Here is a 20440-nt window from a genome sequence, read left to right on the forward strand (position 1 = left end):
TCTGCCTGCCTTGGCCTCCCAAAGTGCTGGGATTATAGGTGTGAGCCACTGTGCCTGGCAGGGTATGTTACTTTTGACAGTCCTGAGGTTTACCAGGCAAGCAAAAGGAGACTGTGTTGTCCCCAGGGATATGGCCTCAGGCTGCCAGAAGCCATGTTAAAGTTTGGTCAAGCCTCTTTTGAATGGAGTGTTCTTGCCGAGAGTCTTGCTTTACTCAGGACATATGACATTTTGTTTATTCATTCATGAGTTGCTGGACATTTAGGTTGTTTCTCCTTTTTGCTATTGTGAATATATTGCTGTAAACATTTGTGTATAGGGTTTTGGGTGAACATGTTTTCAGTTGTCTCAAATATATATTTCAGAGTAGAATTGCCGAATTATGGAGTAACTCTATTACTTTTTTGATGAACTATGAAACCTTTTTCCAAAGAGGCTGCACTGTTTTACAATATCACCAGCAATGTATGAGCATTTTGTTTCTCCATGTCCTCGTCAACACTTACTATTGATTATGGGGCCAGGCGCGGTGGCTCATGCCTGTAATCTCAGCACTTTGGGAGGCTGAAGCAGTGAATCACTTGAGGTCAGGAGTTCGAGACCAGCCTGGCCAACATGGCGAAACCCTGTCTCTACTAAAAGTACAAAATTAGGTAGGCATGGTGGTGCCTGCCTGTAGTCCCAGCTACTCAGTGGGGAGAATGAGGCAGGAGAACCCCTTGAACCTAGGAGGCAGAGGTTACAGTGAGCCAAGATTGTACCATTGCACTCCAGCCTGGGTGACAGAGTGAGACTCCATCTCAAAAAAAAAAAGTCTGCAGAAATGGTGAGATAATGTTCTTTTTTTTTTTTAATTAATTTTTTTTTTAGGGAGGGAAGGAGGAAGGGAGGAAGGCAGGAAGGGAGGGAAGGAGGAAGGGAGGGAGGAAGGAAGGGAAGAAGGGGGGGAGGGAGGGAGGGAGAGAGGGAGGGAAGGGAAGGGAAGGGAAGAGAAGGAAGGAATTCAAGCAATGAGAGAGACATTGCCGACCTGGATCTAGAGGTTTACAAGTTGATTTCTTTTTTCGAGAGAAGGAAAGAAAAAAATAATGAGTAAAGGAGAGAAAGAAAGAAGAAGAGAGAGAGGGAGGGTGAACGGAAATATTGCTTTATTCTGAAAAAAAAATGGGTATTAATAATGGCCAATGTTTCATTTAAACCTATGAGTAGGTGTGATGTGGTATTGACAAGAATGTATATTTTGTGTATTTGAAGTGGAGAGCTCTATAAATATTTATTAAGTTTACTTGTTCTGGATCTGAGTTCGAGTCCTTGATATCCTTATTAATTTTCTGTCTCACTGAATCTAAGTCTCTTTGTATCTGGGTGTTAGGATCGTTAGCTCTTGTTGTTGTATTGATCCTTTTACCACTATATCTTTGTTGCTTTAAAATCTATTTTATCCGCTATGAGAATTGCAACTCCTGCTTTTTATTTATTTATTTATTTTTCCTCTCCATTTGGTTGGTAAATCTTTCTCCATTCCATTGTTTTGAGTCTTTGTGTATCCTTGCATGTGAAACAGGTCTGGATGTAACATGCCGTTGGGTTTTGGCTGTGTCTTTTGATTGGGGGATTTAGTCGATTTATATTTAGGGTTACTGCCATTTGATGTTAACTGGCTGTTTGATCCATTTGTTGATGAAAATTCTTCTTTATGTTGGTGCTCTTTACTTTTTGGTATATTTTTAGTAAGGCTAATACTGGTTGTTTCTTTGTGTGTGTAATGCCTCTTTCAGAAGCTCTTGTAAAGCAGGCCTGGTGGTAATAAAATCTCTGAGTACTTGCTTGTTCATAAAAGATTTTATTTTTCCTTCAGTTGTGAAGCTTAGTTTGGCTGGATATGAAATTCTGGGCTGAAGGTTCTGTTCTTTGAGGATGTTGAATATGGGTCCCCACTCTCTTCTGGCTTGTAGAGTTTCTGCTGAGAGATCTGCTGTAAGTCTGATAGGCTTGCCTTTGTGGGTAACTGACCTTTCTCTCTGGCTGCCCTTAGTATTTTCTCCTTCGTTTCAACCCTGGTGAATCTAACGATTATGTGCCTTGGGGTTGCTCTTCTTGAGGAATATCTTTGTGGTGTTCTCTGTATTACCTGGGGTTGAGTATTGACCTGCTTTGCTAGTTCAGAAAAATTTTCCTGAATAATATCCTGAAGGGTATTTTCCAGCTTGGATTCATTCTCTCCGTTGCATTCAGGTACACCTATCAAATGTAAATTTGGTCTTTTACATAGTCCCACATTTCTTGGAGACTTTGCTCATTCTTTTTTATCCTTTTATCTCTAATCTTGTCTTCTTGTTTTCTTTCATTAAGTTGGACTTTGACCTCTGATATCCCTTCTTCTGCTTGAACAATTCGAGTGTTTAAACCTGTGCATACTTCTCGGAGTTCCTGTATTCTTCAGTTCCATTAATTCACTTATATTCCTCTCTAAGTTGTCTATTTTCAATAGGATTTCGTCAAACCTTTTTTCAAAGTTCCTAGTTTCTTTACATTGGGCTACAACATGTTCTTTTAACTCACAGAAGTTTCTTATTATCCATTCCCTGAAGCATGATTCTGTTATTGTGATGCGCTCGTTCTCCATCAAGCCTTGTTCCATTGTTGATGTGGAACTGTGATCATCTTTAGAGGGAGAAGCGTTCTGATTTTGAGTATTCTCAGCCTTTTTACGCTGGTTTCTTCCCATCATTGTAAATTTATCCTCCTGTCATCTTTGAAATTACCAACTTTCAGATTAGGTCTCTTGATTGGACATCCAAGTGGTTAGTTCCCAGGGCCAGAATGGCAGCGTTAAGACTGGTGGTGCTTTTCTGCCCAGGATTCTCCTGTCTGGCTTCCTTCTTGTGTCCGTAATGGGTGACTCTGCCTTCCCGGGGCTCCAAACCTCGGTCAGAAGGGGAACCAGTCTCGTTTACTCTGCGCTGAGAGCTGCCGCGCTGAGGTGCTGTCACAGCCGCTGTGCAGGTCTCAGAAGTCGTGCTGGGGACCCGTGTCGGTCCTCTAAACCTCAGTCAGAAGGGGAGCCGGCCCTGTTTACTCTGCTCCGAGAGCTGCCACGCCGAGGTGCCAGCGAAACCGCTGCGCCAGCCACAAGAGTTGTGCTGGCAGCCCGTGTGGGTCCTCCACTGGGGATCTTCTGCTCCGTGAGTGACCAGAATTTGTCTGAAAGTGTGGCGTCCTCTGGTTCTCTGCGCTTTGACTGAGAGCTGCAATCCCGAGCTGTTATTGATTGGCCATCTTGGATCGTTCCTTGAGATAATGTTCTAATGCCATTCAGAACAGAAAGAAAAAAAAGCAAAAAAAAAAAAAAACCCAAAAAGCAAATGTTTATTATTGATTATGTACTAGTAGGTGTGAAATGATCTTGCTGTGGTTTTGATTTGCATTTTCTTAATAGCTAATGATACTGAATATTTTTCCGTATATTTTCTGGCCACTTGTATATCTTTTTTTTTGGAGAAATATCTATTTGAATCATTTGCCACCATTTTTTTTTTTTTTTTTTTGACACCAAGTCTTTCTCTGTCACCCAGGCTGGAGTGCAGTGGTGCAATCTCAGCTTCTGCCTCCTGGGTTCAAGCAATTCTCCTGCCTCAGCCTACCGAGGAGCTAGGAGTACAGGCGTGTGCCACCATGCCTGGCTAATTTTTGTATTTTTAGTAGCGATGCACCTTCACAATGTTGGCCAGTCTGGTCTCAAACCCCTGACCTCAGGTGATCCAGCTTCCTTGGCCACCAAAAGCGCTGGGATTATAGGCGTGATCCACCATGCCTGGACATGCCAGCCTTTGCCTATTTTACAAATCAGTTTATCTTTTTATTGTTGAGTTATAAGAGCTCTCTACGTATTCCGAATACGAGATCCTTATCAGATTTGCAAATACTTTCTTGCATTCTCTGGATTGTCTTTTTACTTTCTGTTATTATTATTATTGAGACATAATCTCACTCTGTTGCCTAGGCTGGAGTTCAGTGGCGCCATTATAGCTTACTGCAGCCTCCTCCTCTTGGGCTTACACAATCCTCCTGCCTCAGCCTCCTGAGTAGCTGAAACTCTAGGCTTGTGACACCATACCTAATTTTTAAAAGTTTTTAGTAGAAACGAGATCTTGCTATGTTTCCCAGACTGGTCTCCAACTCTTGGGTTCAAGTAATACCCCTGCCTCAGCTTCCCAAAGTGCTGGGATTACAGGCATTGAACCACTGTGCCCAGCCCATTATTATTATTATTTTTCTTTTTTTCTTAACTACTCTGCACTTATTGGTAAGATATTTCATTATTATTTTTTAATTCATTGAAGCAGAGTGCCTTTTCTGTAGCCCACTTTCAGGGAGGTGCTAGGGGAAATAAATACATACATACGTACATACATGCAAAGTTTATGTGCCTTGCTGGTTTTCTTGGTCCAGATGTGGGGACATAGAGGCAAGATGAAGATATCAACAGAGCAGGAGGAACAATTGTCTGTATACAGTGGCATTTCTTTAATTGCTTTTTAAAGGTATCTTCCAAAATGATTTAATGGAGGTATTGCAGCTCTTTTGAAAAACTAATCACAAAGTAATGTTATTCATGTGCCGTTTGTGATTGTACCTCTCATAGGAACTTACTGAATGCTGGATATGTGTGTGATGTGTTTGTTTAATGGGCCTGCTGTGATTTTCTTTAGTGGCACAAGGGCTCAAGGGCCGTTTGACCCCTACCTATAGTATTTTACCCTACAGCAGTTATCAAAATGCTTTTTCTTTTCTTTGCAACACCGTTCTGCAGGTACATCAGTTGCTTTTTCTTTTTTCTCTTTGCAGTTAAAAATTCAAGATGTCCATTTACGCTTTGAAGATGGTATCACCAATCCATCCCATCCTTTTGCATTTGGCATCTGCATTAAGAATGTGTCCATGCAAAATGCTGTGAATGAGCCTGTGAGTATGAAATGTGACTACAAAGCAGGAAGAAATCCATGCTTTAGGAATTCAGGGCTCTGCCTTTTGACATTTTGTGTTATGTAAATGAATTGCATTCTTTTCTATTGCCTTCTGTGGTACACATGGGTGTCTCTTGTGTGTTTGCAACAAATCAAGTTTGTGAAATAGGGAAACCGGTAATTTATCTGATCTTTGGTAATATATATTATTTTCATTTTATACACTAAGAAACTGAGGGCAGAAGGGATTTTATCCTTGATTTTCTTCTCATGTTATGTACACTCTCTGGGTAAACTCACTCTGTTTCATAGTAGTAGCTACCACCTGGGAATATTTGATGATGGCTTCCACATCTTGAACTTCATTCTCTACCCTTTGACTTTCATATTTGTGGTTTTCTTAAAACTACTACTTGTCTCAAAACACACTCTGTTTCTTTACACTCTACACAAAACATTTTTGATAACCAGATATGTGAGGGTTTTCCCCCACACACCAAGCAATTCTCCATCACATATCAACTCAGTGTCTTGTAGTTTAACTCAATTCTGACACTAATGGGTTACTGCAGACCCCGCCACGTAAGATCTTGTCCCACAGGACTGTCCCCGACTTCAGATGTCAGTTGCAAGGCCAAGGTTGTGACCTGTGCTTCTGACTAGAAGTTGCAGTTCCCACAGTCCCCCTCCTCAGGTTTGGTAATTTGTTAGGATGGCTCACAGAACTCAGGGAAACACTTCATTTACACTTTCTGTTTATGATAAAGGATGTTGTGAAGGATACAGGTGAATATCTAGATGAAGAGGGGCACGCCCCCTCCAGTGTTCAGCACCCTGGAAGCTCAGCACATCTCATGGTTCAAAGTTTTTATGCAGCTCAATCTCCAGCCCCACCACCCAGAGGTCAGCAAGTGGCACTGAAAGGCCCAACCCTCTAATTACTTGATCTTTCTGTGACCAGCTCCATCGTGAGGCTGTCTAGGGACCCAGTCGAAAGTCACTTAATTAGCATATACTGAGGTGTGATAATGAGGCTTTTTATGAACAACAGTGACACTCCTGTCAGGAACTTCGTTTTAGGAACTCTGTGCCAGGAACCAGGGACAAAGTCCAAATATATTTTATGTTATGCCACTAGACTGATCTCATGTATTTCATCTGTCCATTTTGCCCCCAAAGTATTTGTATTTTTCTTTATTCTCTGACATGTTATTGAATGTAAAAACCAATGATAACTAACAGTTTTGAGCCCTTTTATGTGCCAGGCACTGTTCTTAGCACTTTATATGATTTAACTGCTTTAATTCTCCTTGATTTTCCCCACTGCTGTTATCCTAATAACCCTACTGAGAACACTATGGCACAAGAGGGGAAGTGAAAAGTTGAACCCAGGTGGACCAGCTCTAAATTAGGGCTTGGCAAACTATGGCCTCTGGCCAAATCTGGCTTCCCACCTGTTTTTGTAAGGAAGGTTTATTCTATCCAAGCCATGCTAATTAGCGTTGTCCAAGATGGAGTACTATAGTTGCAGTGAAGACTGCGTGGCCTGCAGAGCCTAAGCTGTTGACTCTGGCTCTTTACAGAAGAGTGTGCCATCCCTGCTCCTCAGCGTGTGCTCCTACCTGCCACACTGATCTCTAGAAGCTGTGTGTGCTTTTCCCTTCACTTCTTATGCTTCAATGTCCATATCCAGTTCTTCACAAAGGTAGCTCCTCTTGTCCATCCTCATATAACTGTCACCCTGCAGGATGCTGTGAGATTTTACCTGGGCTAATGAATATCCTGTTCTGTGATCTCCAGGATCTTTCTGTTTGTCCTATACCAATGCTTCCCAGTCTTTTCATTGTCAGGACACACATAGTAAAAAGATAGTATTTGTACAGTACACTGGGGCAAATGGCTATGACTGCTTGGGGCTGGAATTGGCTAGCTCAGAGTAACCAAATGTTTCTAAAATGTAACTTGATCCCATATACTTGCTCATACTTGAGACACTCATAACTCATTTTTTCTGGCACTCTGAAGGGAAAGCCCTACTTTACACTGTCACCAGACCTCTTTTTCTGAAACACATTCCTGATCATGGTATCTGCCTGCATCAGAACGTTCAGCAGCTCCCCATCACTTAAGGCCTGAAATCCAAACACCTTAGCATGGCATACGCTTCCTTTCCTAATGAATTTGATAACTAGGGCAGCCCTAACACATTGCCATAAACCAGATGGCTTAAAACAACGTACATTTATTCTCTGGATGAGAGGTCTGAAGTCATGGGGTTGTGGCAGGATCAGTCCCTCCTGGAGGCTCTGAGGGAGAAACTGTTCCAGGTGTCTCTGCTTGTCTAGTGGCTGCTGGCAGTCATTGAGGTTCCTCCGCTGGCAGGTGCTTCACGTAGCCTCTGCCTCCATCTTCACATGGCCTTCTCCTCGTGTCTTTTTCCTTCTTGTAAGGACAATACTCATTAGATTAGGGCGTCCACTAATGTAATTTGAATACATCTGCAAAGACAACAACAAAAAATTATACAAATAAAAAATTTTCAGGGCTGAGTGCGGTGGCTCACGCCTGTAATCCCAGCACTTCCGAAGGCTGAGGTGGGTGGATCACCTGAGGTCAGTTTGAGACTAGCCTGATCAACATGGAGAAACCCCGTCTCTACTAAAAATACAAAAATTAGCCAGGTGTGGTGTCGCATGCCTGTAATCCCAGCTACTCGGGAGGCTGAGGCAGGAGAATCGCTTGAACCCGGGTGGCGGTGGTTGCAGTGAGCTGACATCACACCATTACACTCCAGCCTGGGCAACAAGAGTGAAACTTTATCTCAAAAAAGAAAATTCAGTATAACAACGATTTACATAGCTTTACATTGTATTAGGTATTACAAGTAATCTAAAGATGATTTTAAAGTATGCAGGGAGGATATATGGGTAAGTTATATGCAAATACTTTGCCATTTTATGTAAGAGACTTGAGCATTTGCAGATTTTTGTATTTTTGTGGAGTTCCTGGAACCAACCCCCTGTGGATACCAAGGGAGTATTGTATAGTTGACCCAGCCCTTTCCTCCTCCCCCACCATTTGCCTGAAACTTACACATCTTTTGACATTCATCTGCCCAGTGACATTTTCTTGTTTGCTTGTAGCATTGTATAGATTCTTCTTCTGCTTCCCTCTCTGTCATTAAAATTATGTATTTGCATGTTTGTATCCCCAGTTAGCTAGATTTTGTAAGAGCAGAACCATGTTTTAATTGCGTTATATATTCCCGGCACCTCCCAAAGTACCTGACACAGGATTCTTTACAAATGGTTTGCTGAATGAAAGACATTCACGAATAAAGACAATCATCCTATTTTCTTCTTTGTCTTTCTTACTTTAGGTACAGAAACTAATGCGGAAAAAGCAGTTAGACGTAGCTGAATTTAGCATCTATTGGGATGTTGATTGCACTTTACTGGGAGATTTGCCTCAGGTGGAGTTACAGGTATGATTCCGGCAGGGGGCTTGTTGCAAGACACCATGGAAAGAAAGTGGTGTAGGGTCACTGCCATTGAGGCTTTTGGCTCCTGCATCTCTGATTCCCATTCCCACCCACTCTTCCTCTAAAGGCATTCACTCCCAAGGGTGTTTGCTTGAGGCACTTGTTATGTATGTGACTTTGAACAATATGGAGTGCTTTCTGTGTTAAATTAATACTAGACTATAGGTTTCTTCGGTTTATGTTACTCAGTTAAGGCTATGTTTTAAGATGTTGCTGTTTGTACTTTCAATTCATTGCTCTGACTACTGCATCATATTCCACTTTTTACATGTGTATGTAAGATAGTTATGCATCTAGATTTTTTTTCCATCACTTATTTATTTATTTATTTATTTATTTTTGTAGAGATGAAGTCTCACTTTGTTGTCCAGGCTGGTCTCAAACTCTTGTGCTCAAGCAGTCCTCCCTCTTTGGCCTCCCAAAGTGCTGGGATTATAGGCGTGAGCCCCCACACCTGGCCTAGGCATCCAGATTTTAAATGAGCAAAGTACCAGGACTGATTCTTAAAGAGGAGCTTTCTTATTGCATTTATGTTTAAACTTCACCTTTGGTGGCAAAACCTTAAGCGATATTTAAAAAGTCATAAATCATTAGCTATAAAGTATTATTGTTTGTGAAGGATTAAAAAAAAAATCTCAGTTTAATTATTATTATATTTTTTTGAGATGGAGTCTCGCCCTGTCACCCAGCCTGGAGTGCAGTGGTGCGATCTTGGCTCACTGCAGTGTCTCTGCCTCCTAGATGCAAGCAATAGCTGGGGTTATAGGTGCCTGCCACCATGCCCAGCTAATGTTTGTATTTTTAGTAGAGATGGGGTTTCACCATGTTGGCCAGGTCAGTCTGGTCTCGAACTCCTGACCTCAAGTGATCCGCCTGTGTTGGCCTCCCAAAGAGCTGGGATTACAGGTGTGAGCCATCATGCCCAGCCAGTTTAATCCTTCTGTAAATAATTATAGGTGGTTTAGGAGAAATGGGGGACAATAACTCATTTGTTTCCTCGACTCTGGGTTATCTTTCACTTCCATACTGTTGTACATGATGTTTTTTAAATTTTCTTCTTCTTCTTTTTTTTTTGAGATGGCATCTTGCTCTCTCGCCCAGGCTGGAGTGCATTGGCACCATCTAGGCTCACTGCAACCTCTGCCTCCTGGGTTCAAGCAATTCTTCTGCCTCAGCCTCCTGAGTAGCTGGGATTACAGGTGCATGTAGTCATGCCAAGTTAATTTTTGTATTTTTAGTAGAGACAGGGTTTCACCATGTTGACCAGGCTGGTCTCAAACGTCTGACCTCAGGTGATCCACCTGCCTTGGCCTGCCAAAGTGCTGGGATTACAGGTGTGAGCTACTGCACCTGGCCGGTTTTTGTTTTTATTCAGTTACGTAAACACTGTATTCATACAGTAAAACAATATGCAGTTATAAATAATAAAGGTAAAGACTCTTATGATGAGTATGTAATAGTCTCTAAGGTATAGTATAAAGTGAAACTAAGGTAAAAACAGCATATACAGCATTTGTGTAAGAAAATAGAAAATTAGGGCCAGGCGTGGTGGCTCACGCCTGTAATCCTAGCACTTTGTGAGGCCAAGGTGGGTGGATCACCTGAGGTCAGGAGTTCAAGACCAGCCTGGCCATCATGGTAAAACCCCATCTTAAAAAAAATAAAAGAAAAGAATATTATAGATTTATCTGCATATGTACATATGGCTTGGGCGGGAGACGTAAGAAGCTGGTGTCTTTAGTTGCCTCTGAGGAGGTAAGTGGGTGGCTGGGGGATGAGACCAGGAAGGAGATATTTCACCTTTTTTTTGCCTTTCAAATTTTAACATGTGACTGTATTACCTATTAAGAAATATAAACAAAAAATTAAAAATATTAGAGAGCTTTATAACCCAGTTTTATACTGTTTTTGGATTCTGATGTAATACACTGTTGATTAGATAACAAATCAACTTGTAATTGATCCTAAAAACATTTGCCAGACACCGTGACTCATGCCTCTAATCTCAGCACTTTAGGACGCTGAGGCAGGAGTATCACTTGAGCCTAGGGGTTCAAGACCAGACAGGGCAATCTAGTGAGATCCTGTCTCCATATAAAAAGAATAAAACTGAATAAAGTCAAAACAGATGAAAATATTTGCTGCCGTGACAGAGCCTATGGCTGAGCCCCACCGTTTGTCATGTAATCCCAACATTATAAAAGAGTGATTACCAGAAGGAAAGCCATTGTGAGCAGTGCAGGTGTTCTTGTAACACACAGGAGGCCATGGCCAAAAGCATGGAGAGTCGCAGCCATCACTACGTCCTGGAGCCTGTTTTTGCATCTGCTCTTTTGAAGAGAAACTGCTCCAAGAAGCCCCTGCGGTCTCGGCACAGTCCCCGTATTGATTGTGATATTCAGCTGGAGACCATTCCCTTGAAACTCTCTCAGGTATGCCCTTTCTTCTCAGTGGCTTCTACTCACTGTCAGACTAGTGACTGTGGTGAAAGTCTTGATATTAATATATGGTCAGCAGAAAAGAAAGTCCAGGTGAGACCATTTCCCTCCAGACCAAGTTGCGTTAGGTATAAAACTCACTGTCGGTTACATAGTTAAATTGGGTTGACAGACTAGTTTTTTTTTAAATTATTATTATTTTTTATTTGGAGGTAAGGATTGGAAATAAGACTAGTTTTGTTTTGATGCTTTTAAGAGCTGAACAAAGAACATAAGAGATATGGTAATGTATAGGCTTAACTGTCAGTGTTCAGAGAAACATGCCACTTGATGCCGATATTTTGGTTTTTCAGTTTGCACTGGCTTTCAGTTCAGTGGATCGACTAATATGAATTGTTCTTGTTAGATATAGATATGAGTAAAAGAAGCAGACATGGCTGGGCGCGGTGGCTCATGCCTGTAATCCCAGCACTTTGGTAGGCCAAGGCGGGCGGATCACGAGGTCAGGAGTTCGAGACAAACCTGACCAACATGGTGAAACCCCGTCTCTACTAAAAATACAAAAATTAGCTGGGCATGGTGGTGCATGCCTATAGTCCCAGCTACTCAGGAGGCTGAGGCAGGAAGATTGCTTGAACCCAGGAGGCGGAAGTTGCGGTGAGCCGAGATTGTGCCATTGCACTCCAGCCTGGGCATCAAGAGTGAAATTCCGTCTCAAAAAAAAGAAAAGAAAAGAAACAAACCTATTCTGACCTAGTATCTCTTAACCTCTAATAAAAGCTGCAATACCGGCAAATCATGGAATTCCTCAAGGAGCTGGAGCGAAAGGAGAGGCAGGTGAAGTTCCGAAGGTGGAAACCCAGAGTGGCGATATCTAAGAAGTAAGGACTTCTCAGTGGTCATGAAATACGTTTTAGAGTGTGTTGTTATTTTGCACATAGATCAGAAATATGCCTCACTGTCCTTTACCCATGTTTGGAGATAAAAGTACAATTGATTTTTCCCATCCTTGGAATGTCATTCCTGTTGTTTATGATCAGTGATATTCTTTTTGTATATTATTTGGTGGTATCAGTTTACTCTTCGAGTGTGGTGAAATTCAGAAGATCCTCTCAGTCTCGTTTAGCAAGTAGACTGATGTTGCTCTGGTGGGATGTGGTGTGTAGTATAAATACTTTAAATATTCTTTGAACCACTTCCCTGTGTTTTTTCTCCCGGGTTGTTTGGTCAACATTTACATAGTACTCTTTGCAGCCTCCGTAGCAAAACTGAATCTTACTTTCATGTTGTAGTGATAAACTTGACCACTTTGCTATAATAAAACTTTTTAAAGATCCAATGTATTTCCGTGTCTTGAGTTAGAAGTATTCAATTAAAAGTCTTTAGTAGTCAAATCCTTGATAATTGTCTTAAGATGGTATTTACTTCACAGTCAGGATTTGACGTTCTGTCAGTGGACAGGATGGATATTGTAATTCAAACTGATTGATAACTATGTTATTGTATATATACAATATACAATTTGAATACAATGTAATTCAAACTGATTGAGAACTGTGTTATTGCTATATAAATGGGGGATCTATTACTTGATGTTCTTTGGCAGATTTACCTTCTCCACCTCCTGGGTTTAGTTTAATATTAAGATGAGCTTAGGATATAAACTGATGGCTGACAAGAGAAAATATGTCTCAGGAGAGGAGTGGTTTTATGGATTGTCCTGGACTGGTAGCCTTTTCGTTGCTTTTGTTGTAAGATGTGATAACATTATTATGGACTATTTCAGCTGCCGGGAATGGTGGTATTTTGCTTTGAATGCTAACTTGTATGAGATCAGAGAGCAGAGGAAACGTTGCACCTGGGACTTTATGTTGCACCGCGCTCGTGATGCTGTATCTTACACTGACAAATATTTCAACAAGTTAAAAGGAGGCCTGCTGTCCACAGATGACAAGGTAAGTGGACTGTGGTCTTGTGATTCTTGTCTTATTCAGAAGATAAGAATGCTCTCTCAAAGACTAAAGAAAATGGAATCTGTGAAGATATAAAGTCCCATGCCAAAGGGGTTAAATTTTACAGGATAGAGTTGGTCTTACTAGAGTGAGAACTAAGCCAGGAGCATCCTCCACCCTCTCTTGCCCGAGGAGAGCCAGACCAGGGGATAGGAAGAAGAAAAGATCTCCGTGATCCTGCTATGCCTTTGTGCCCACACCCCTGCCCCCAGCTCGAGAGACTGTCTCATGCAGTTACCCACCTCTCTTCAAAGCCTGATCTCAGTCCTAATTCCTTTACTTCAAAGACTGTAATCTCTGTGAACTTTGGCCTACGTTTTCTGTAATCCCAGTCAACTCGATTGACCTTGTATGTTTTGGTGGTAGAGGCTAGGCAGAAAAGGGTGCTGAAGGCAAGCTCATGTTTTAGTTAGTAGGGCTAAAGGCCCTTAGAATGCCCCCTCCCGGAGTCCTGGGACCCCACCCCTTCTCTACGTGCTCTCTTAGGGAAAGGTATCGGGGATTGCTTTGCCTCTTGTTTTGTTTCAGTTTTGTGAGCATCAGATTTTGCAGTAGCAACTTAGACTGTTTCTAAGATTTTGGCTCAGGTACTGCCCCTTGACTAACCATTTGTTTAGTAGACTCTTCCAAGCACAAAGGAATATTACTTCTCCTTTCAGCACCCGCTGTGTGGTCACTGATGGCAATGTTGACTCCTAGTTGTTCGTACTTCTCCTGCTGGCACTCTGAGGCCGTGACCCACTCACTTTGGTAACGCTTTTATCATCACTGTTAGGGTTATGGTTACTGACACAGGAACCTTATAAGAAGGATAAAATAAACTAGACATTTTGGATGATTTTCTTTTTCTTTTTTTTTTTTTTTTGAGACAAGGTCTGGCTCTATTGCCTAGGCAATATTGTTCAGTTGCGTTATCTTGCTTACTGCAACCTCCGCCCTCCTCCCCCCTCCCCCGCCACCGGGCTCAGTCTATTCTCCTGCCACAACCTTCCAAGTAGCTGGGACTACAGGCCCGCATCAGCACAACTGGACATTTTCGTATTTTTTAGGGAGGTGGGGTTTGAGCTCAAGAAATCTGCCTGCCGCAACCTCCATCACCCCAGCCTACTTTTTTTTTTTCTTGAGACAGGATCTCCCTCTGTGGTCCAGGCTGGAGTGCAGTGTTGCAATCTTGGCTCACTGCAACCTCTACCTCTTTGGCTCAAGGGTTCTTCCCACCTCAGCCTCCTGAGTAGCTGTGTGTCACCATGCCTGGCTAATTTTTGTGTCTTTTATAGAGACAGGGTTTTGCTGTATTGCCCAGGCTGATCTGGAACTCTTGGGCTCAAGCGATTTGCCTGTTTGGCCCCCCGAAGTGCTGGGATTAAAGACCTGAGCTTCTGGGCCCAGCCCTTGGATGATTTTCTTAAAGACACAGGCAAAGACATAGAGGGAGAGAAAAATCTCATTTACAGCTGAGATGAGCAAGTAAACATGTAAAATCTCCTTTTTAAAATTAATGTTAGGGTGTTAGAAGCAGTTCAGGACAGCTAGTTCTGCTTTTTAAAAATGTAGCTGAATATCATGGTTCTTTCCTAATAAGGTGAAACAAGTGAAAATGACCGTGTTCTTGCTAATTTCCTACATGAAGTGTAAGAGAGCTGGGGCCTGCACACTTTCTGTGGAAACTTGGTCCTAGGTTTCAGGAAGAGCAATAACTAGGCTGCCTACCTGTCATCTGAGCTAATGCATGTGGAAGCCCTTTGTAAACAGGGTCAGTGCTGTGCAAAGTATGGGTGCTGCAACAGTCCATATGCTTTAGTGACTAAAAACTGAGTGATGCTGTTCCTTGCTCCCTCTCCATTTACCATTCGTCTCAAATTTCATGCAAGTTGTTAGTGATTTTTTTCCCCCCTTCTTTCATAGAGCTCAATTTCTGGAGAATTGTTAGTGATGTTGTTGAGACTAAAAAACATCTATTGGATTATATGGAAAAGCGACCCAAACCGGAAACAGCAATCAGGGAATTATTATTATTATTATTATTATTATTATTATTTTTTGAGACGAAGTTTCGCTCTTGTTACCCAGGCTGGAGTGCAATGGCGCGATCTCGGCTCACCGCAACCTCCGCCTCCTGGGTTCAGGCAGTTCTCCTGTCTCAGCCTCCTGGAATTATTTATCTTGTTTCTTGGCCTTCAGTGGAAATGCAGGGGACTTTGAGCTGGCTGCAGTGACTCATGTCTGTAATCCCAGCACTTTGGGCGGCCTAGGCGGGAGGATCACCTGAGCTCAGGAATTCAAGACCAGCCTGGGCAACATGGTGAAACCCTGTCTCTACTAAAATACTAAATAAATTAGCTGGGCATAGTGGCGTACACCTGTAGTCCCACCTACTCAGGAGGCTGAGGCAGGAGAATTGCTTGAACCCAGGGAGGTGGAGGTTGCAGTGAGCTGAGATCATGGCACCGCACTCCAACCTGGGTGACAAAGTGAGACTGTCTCCAAAAAAAAAAAAAAAAAAAAAAAAAGATGCAGGGAACCATGTGCTACACTTTCAGTGGCTAGTGAGGGTGTCCAGTGTCTGGATCTACAACGTCTTGTTTTTGTTTGCTTCTATTTTCACCCAAACAGGAGGAAATGTGTCGGATTGAAGAGGAACAGAGCTTTGAGGAATTGAAGATTTTGCGTGAACTGGTTCATGATCGATTTCATAAACAAGAAGAACTAGCAGAGGTAAGAAATCCTCTACAACAGGACTTGTTCAGACCCAGCACAGCCTGAGTGCTGCAGCTTTGATGGCTCATGCTCCAGTGGGGAACCAGCGGCATATCACAGCTTACTTTTATCTTTGAGTACTCATCTTTGCTCCTTTGTAATTGACACAGAGTCTGCGGGAGCCTCAGCTTGATTCTCCGGGAGCCTCTCTGGGAGACCCAGAACCTGGTGGAGGCAGTGGGATGCTGCATTATCTTCAGTCCTGGTTTCCTGGATGGGGTGGCTGGTACGGGCAGCAAACCCCAGAAGGGAAGGTGGTCGAGGGACTGTCAGCAGAGCAACAGGAGCAGTGGATTCCCGAGGAGATCCTGGGTATGGTGGGAGCTGGCCTTCACTTGCTACATGTAAATTGGTCTTATTTGTGCAAGAACTTGTGGTACTTTTCAAGTTTAACTAAAGTAGATACTTGGAAAACAGTTTGTTTCATGTTTATAGAGGCTGAGAGAAGAAGTATTTTGGGAGATACTCCATTTGTAACTCTTGATACTAAATGTACATATTAATGTAGTTTCAGATAGAGCTGAAAGGCAGAGATTGTAAAAGAACTAAATTTGAACAGGTTCAAAAATGTTAAACTCAGAAGTTTGAATACCAGTCCCGAGCCACTCTTAAACCTGCAGTGCAGTGTCTAATATCTAGCCATAGGCACAAATGGCTAATAGAATTTAATTAAAATTAAATAAAAGTAAAAATTTGCTCTTTTAATTGCACTAGCCACATTAGCCACATGTACTCCCGAGTGCTCAGTAGCCACGCGTGGATAGTGGCCACTGCACTAGACATCGTAGATGTGAACCATTTCACCACACCAGGCAGCGCTGTTTATACCATTCTTCATCATGAACCTTATCCTTCTGGTTTGATATAAGTTGATAAGATCCTTTATAAAACAAATAGGGTCATTTTACCTTAGGAAATTATAAAATAGTCACCCATGACTTTGGACTTCTTCCTTAAGAAAGGGAAACTAGTTAAATCACATTATCGTAACTGTGATCATTCTGCTTGCTGGTGCTTTTTTATTCTTCCATATTTTTTCTGACAGTCTTTTCTCCCTTACTATTTAGGAACTGAGGAGTTTTTTGACCCCACTGCTGATGCCTCGTGTATGAACACATACACAAAGCGAGATCATGTCTTTGCCAAACTGAATTTGCAGTTGCAGCGGGGTACAGTGACTCTGTTACACAAGGAACAGGGAACTCCTCAAATGAATGAAAGCGCTTTCATGCAGCTCGAGTTTTCAGGTACACTGCCCCCAAAAAACTACCTGCTGCTGTTTGTCTCTCTGTGGGCCCATGTCCAGTTGGTTCTCATTATTTGCTGTAGTGATAGTCTAGAAAGTCAGTGCAAAAACTCCGTCAGCTAATGTGGAACTATTGCTTTTCGGGGAAGTACTGGGTTAGGTTCATGTGACCCTCTGGCCATAACATTCATCAACTGATCAATACATCATCTTACTTTTAAAATGTGTTTCTGTATTTAAAGACATCTTATTTAATATAGATGTACAGACAGTCCTCTACTTAGGATAGTTTGTCTTAGGATTTTTTGACTTTACAAATGGCATGAAAGTTCTACGCATTCAATAGAAGCCATAGTTTGGATTTTCAATTTTGGTCTTTTCCTAGGCTAGAGATAGGTAGTATGATATTCTCTGAAGATGCTGGGCAGCAACAGTGAACCACAGCTCCCTGTCAGCCATTGTGATCATGAGGCAAGCAGCTGATAGTATATAGGGACTGTCATGCCAGATGATTTTGCTTACCTGTAGGCTAATGTAAGCATTCTGAGCACTTTTAAGGTGGGCTAGGCCAAGCTATGATGTCCAGTAGGTTAGGTGTATGAAATGCATTTTTGACTTAGGATATTTTCTTTTTTTCTTCTTTTTTGAGACAAAGTCTTGTTTTGTCACCTAGGCTGGAGTGCAGTGACGTGAGCTGTGCAGTGGCATGATCTCAGCTCACTACACCCTCTTCCTCTTGGGTTCAAGTGATTCTCCTGCCTCAGCCTCCTGAGTAGCTGGGACTACAGATGCCCACCACCATGCCTGGCTAATTTTTGTGTTTTTAGTAGAAACAAGGTTTGCCCATGTTGACCAGGCTGATCTTGAACTCCTGACCTCAAGCAGTCTGCCTGCCTCGGCTTCCCGAATTACTGGGATTATAGGCATGAGCCACTGCGCCCAGCTGACTTATATTTTCAGCTTATGGTGGGTTTATCATAACTCCATCCTAAGTTGACGAGCATTGTATTATTGATTTATTAATATTGAACTCATGGCCTGCAGCACTATGACTCAGGCCTGGAGGAAGTTTCTCTAATACCAGTTTTTTTTTGTAATGCATATCGCAGTCTTCTTGCACTCAGGACTACTAGATAGCACTTTAGCACTAGGGGATTGTTTTAAACAGTGAAACTATAAACAAAAAGCCCAGAAGCGTGAAAAGCATGGCTCTAGATAGAAGACCATGGGAAGGATGCTTGCTTGCTCACAGTGTGAGAGCTGAAACGAGGAGGCAGAGCGTTGCCTTGTTTGAACTCAGGTGGGAATGTGCACCTTAGGTGGCTTGAATTTTTTTCTGCTCTGTGAGTGTCTGAATGACTGACAAAGTACCATGAGGATTAATTTTGGGGTTGCAAATTTTAGCGAATAAGCAAATGTGCAAATATGGAATCTGAGAATAATGAAGATTCACTGGACAGTATCTGCCTTCTTTTGGTGACTTTGAATTAAAGGTGTGTAAATAAATATGCAGCTGTTGGTTTGGACATCTCACATATATTATTTCAGGCCATGAAACAGCAGCTTATTTGAGATTCCTCAGTAGTTGAAGAAGGACAAATTATTTTTTTAAAGGGCCAGTTTGTTTGACTTCATTATATAGAAAATTGAGCTGTCATAAACTTAGTATTAACTAAACTTAGTATTAACAGATTGCTTGAACTGAATTGAAAAGGCTCTATTTAATATTCATTCTGTTGGGAAACTTCTAATAATAGTCTTTGTATGTTTAGATAGATAGATAGATACATACAGGCACACTTCATTTTATTGTACTTTATTGCACTTTACAGATACTGCATTTTTTACAAATTGAAGATTTAAAAATGAGCAAGTCTATAGGTGTCATTTTTCCAAAATCATGTGCTCACTTTATGTCTCTGTGTTCTCTATTTTGGTAATTTTCCCGATATTTTAAACTTTTCTATTATTATCTGTTACGGTGATCTATAATATAATCACTGGTTTTTAATGTTATTATTGTATTTGTTTTGGAGTGCCATGAACCATGGTCGTAGAAGATGGCTAACTTAGTAAATACTGTTTATGTTCCAGCTGTTCCACTGACTGGCCATTTCCTCTCCTTGGGCCTCCCTTTTACCTGAAACACACAATATTGAAATTTGACTAAAACTCTACATTAGCCTCTAAATGTTCAGGCAAAAGGAAGAGTCACACATCTCTCACTTTAAATCGAAAGTTAAACTTGATTAATCTTAGTGAGGAAGACATGTCAAAAGCTGAGATAGGCCTAAAGGTAGGCCACTTGTGCCAAACAGCCAACTTGTGAATGCAAAGGAAAAGTTCTTGAAGGAAATTATTAATAAAGGTGCTACTCCAGCAAACACACTAATGATCAGAAAGTGAAACAGCCTTACTGCTGTGATGGAGGAAGTTTGAATGGTCTGCATAGAAGAACAAAGCAGCCACAGCATTCCCTTAAGCCAAAGCCTAATGCACAGCAAGGCCTTACCTCTCTTCAGTTCTGGAAAGGCTGAGAGAGGTGAGGAAACTGCAGAAGGAAAGTTTGAAACTAGCAGAGGTTGGTTCATGAGTTTGAAGGAAAGAGCCCATCTCCACAACATGAACATAAAAGTGCAAGATGAAGCAGCAAGTGCTGATGAGGAAGCTGCAGCAAGTTATCTAGAAGATTCAGCTACAATCCTTGCCATACCAAATGACAGATTTCACTGTAGATGAAAAAGCCTTCTGTTGGAAGAAGACGCCATCTAGGACTTTCATAGCTAGAGAAGAGAAGTCAATGCCTGGCTTCAGAGCTTCAGAGGACAGACTGACTCTCTTGTTAGGAGCCAGTGCAGCTGGTGACTTGAAGTTGATGATTTACCTTTCTGAAAATCCTAGGGCCCTTAAGAATTATGCTCAGTCTCTTCTGCTTATGGTCTATCAGTGGAGCAGCAAAGCTTGGATGATGACAGCACATCTGTTTACAGCATGGTTTACTGGATATTTAAAGGCCATTATTGAAACCTACTGCTCAGAAAAAAAGATTCCTTTCAAAATATTACTGTTCATGGATAATGCATCCAGTTACCCAAGAGCTCTGCTGGAGAAGTGTAAATAAACCAGTGTTGTTTTCATGCCTGCTACCACAGCATCTATTCTGCAGCCAGTGGATCCAGGAGTAATTTCAACTTTCAAGTTTGTTTGTTTCTTTAATTTAATGAATTATTTAAATAGAGATGAGATCTCACTTCATTTGCCAGTGTGGTCTCAAAGTCCTGGCCTCAAATGATCCTCCCACTTTAGCCTCCCAAAGTGCTGGGATTGCAGGTGTGAGTCACCACTCCTGGCCTCAACTTTTATTATTTAAGAAATACATTTTGTAGGCTGTAGCTGCCATAAACAGTGATTCCTCTGATGAACCTGGGTATAAGTATACAGAAAAGCTTCTGGAAAGGATTCACCATTCTAGATGCCAT

General features: G+C 41.8%; 1 protein-coding gene across 12 annotated transcripts in view; it reads left to right on the top strand.

Moving 5' to 3' along the window:
• The window catches only part of VPS13D (vacuolar protein sorting 13 homolog D), a 315484-nt gene that overhangs the window by 22385 nt on the left and 272659 nt on the right, over positions 1 to 20440 (top strand). For 11 of the 12 annotated variants that reach the window (XR_013519796.1, XR_013519795.1, XR_013519794.1 and 8 more), the window contains exons 6-13: positions 4849 to 4965; positions 8347 to 8451; positions 10770 to 10940; positions 11727 to 11827; positions 12733 to 12901; positions 15572 to 15673; positions 15826 to 16027; positions 16783 to 16962. Coding sequence is in view for 9 of the 12 variants with exons in the window: in XM_035307776.3 (XP_035163667.3) it covers positions 4849 to 4965; positions 8347 to 8451; positions 10770 to 10940; positions 11727 to 11827; positions 12733 to 12901; positions 15572 to 15673; positions 15826 to 16027; positions 16783 to 16962 (1147 nt within the window). In the remaining 3 variants the exon portion in view is untranslated. Of the gene's footprint in view, positions 1 to 2668; positions 3186 to 4848; positions 4966 to 8346; positions 8452 to 10769; positions 10941 to 11726; positions 11828 to 12732; positions 12902 to 15571; positions 15674 to 15825; positions 16028 to 16782; positions 16963 to 20440 lie in introns of those variants that run through there. The other variant, XM_035307780.3, reaches the window with a different exon arrangement.

This window comes from Callithrix jacchus, chromosome 7 (genome assembly GCF_049354715.1).
Source record: "Callithrix jacchus isolate 240 chromosome 7, calJac240_pri, whole genome shotgun sequence".
Taxonomy (NCBI): domain Eukaryota; kingdom Metazoa; phylum Chordata; class Mammalia; order Primates; family Cebidae; genus Callithrix; species Callithrix jacchus.